General features: G+C 29.7%; 1 protein-coding gene across 1 annotated transcript in view; it reads right to left on the bottom strand.

Moving 5' to 3' along the window:
- The window catches only part of LOC109586871 (uncharacterized), a 5,989-nt gene that overhangs the window by 3,476 nt on the left and 1,328 nt on the right, over positions 1-1,185 (bottom strand). Inside the window, exon 2 of the mRNA XM_020003100.1 lies at positions 971-1,170. Within this exon, the coding sequence (XP_019858659.1) occupies positions 971-1,170 (200 nt within the window). The remainder of the gene's footprint in view (positions 1-970; positions 1,171-1,185) is intronic.

The following is a 1,185-nucleotide window of genomic DNA, read 5'->3' on the forward strand; positions in this document are numbered from 1 at the left end:
TGCTGTTAAATATACAAAATATTAATTTTTTAATTTTATATCTATGGCATAGATCTAGTTCCTGCATGTTTTGCTGTAGCTAGATTATTTCAATAACAACACATGTAGACTATCAGAAAATTTTGTATCAAAACAAGTGAAATGCAGTAGCATCATGTGATGTTTAGGAATTAAAAAAACTCATGGACTTAAGCAGTTAGTCTCATCTCAGTATAATGAGATCTAATAGAAAGATCACTGACTTTTGATGTTCCAAATTATGGAGTTGGTTTTGAAATAATCATAAGTTTTAATAGTAAGCAATATTTATTGTAAATTAGTAACATTTTAAACATTGCCATGCTTGATGATAGTTCTGTCTAATTCAGTCTAACTACCACACAGTTTCATAGAGTACAGTATTATTGACTGCAGTACTAGTCTCATATGAAGGATTAACTTCAGTTTGAACAATAGATCTATTGCTATGTATCTGTACAACTATAGAAAGTGTATTCATTATAATTATTACACTATTCAGTGCTACACACCTTCACCATATGCTGGATTATTTGTAGTAATCAGATCTTCAGCTACTAATTGTAATGAATTAAATCAATTATTATTTTTAATGTATTTCATACCTTCATTTTTCTTCCTTTTTCTAATCAAAAAACCAACTACAATCAATATTGATACTATTACTAGTATTAAGAGGATAACAAAGCCCACCACTGAAGATACAGTATATAACAATTGTATCATTGGTGTACTGTCTGGAGTAGCTGTCATCACTGGAGTATGCTCTGTGGAATGATAACAGTATATCATTAACTTATAGTACCTCATTATAACATGCACTTTATATACCTAGGTCTATTGATACTGTAGTAGGAGATGAATAATGAAGTGTTGCTTCAAAAGACTCACTACTGATTGTTAAATCAACTGTCATACTAATAATAATAATAATAATGATAGATTTCATTACCATTGATTGTAGATAGTGTATTAGAAGGTGATGGTGTGTTAATGATTATAATCTCAACCAGTGAATGATAGTGTACAGCAGGTCCATATATTGATCCATTGTTGAGATAATAAACTGATACATTATACACTCCACTGGTTGATACTGATAGTATCCTATAGTAAGATCCAGTTATATTAAAGTGTTCATTCCTTCCATTACTAGTATCAGTAAGT

Source organism: Amphimedon queenslandica, unplaced genomic scaffold, assembly GCF_000090795.2.
Source record: "Amphimedon queenslandica unplaced genomic scaffold, v1.1 AMPQUscaffold_12757, whole genome shotgun sequence".
NCBI classification, from domain to species: domain Eukaryota; kingdom Metazoa; phylum Porifera; class Demospongiae; order Haplosclerida; family Niphatidae; genus Amphimedon; species Amphimedon queenslandica.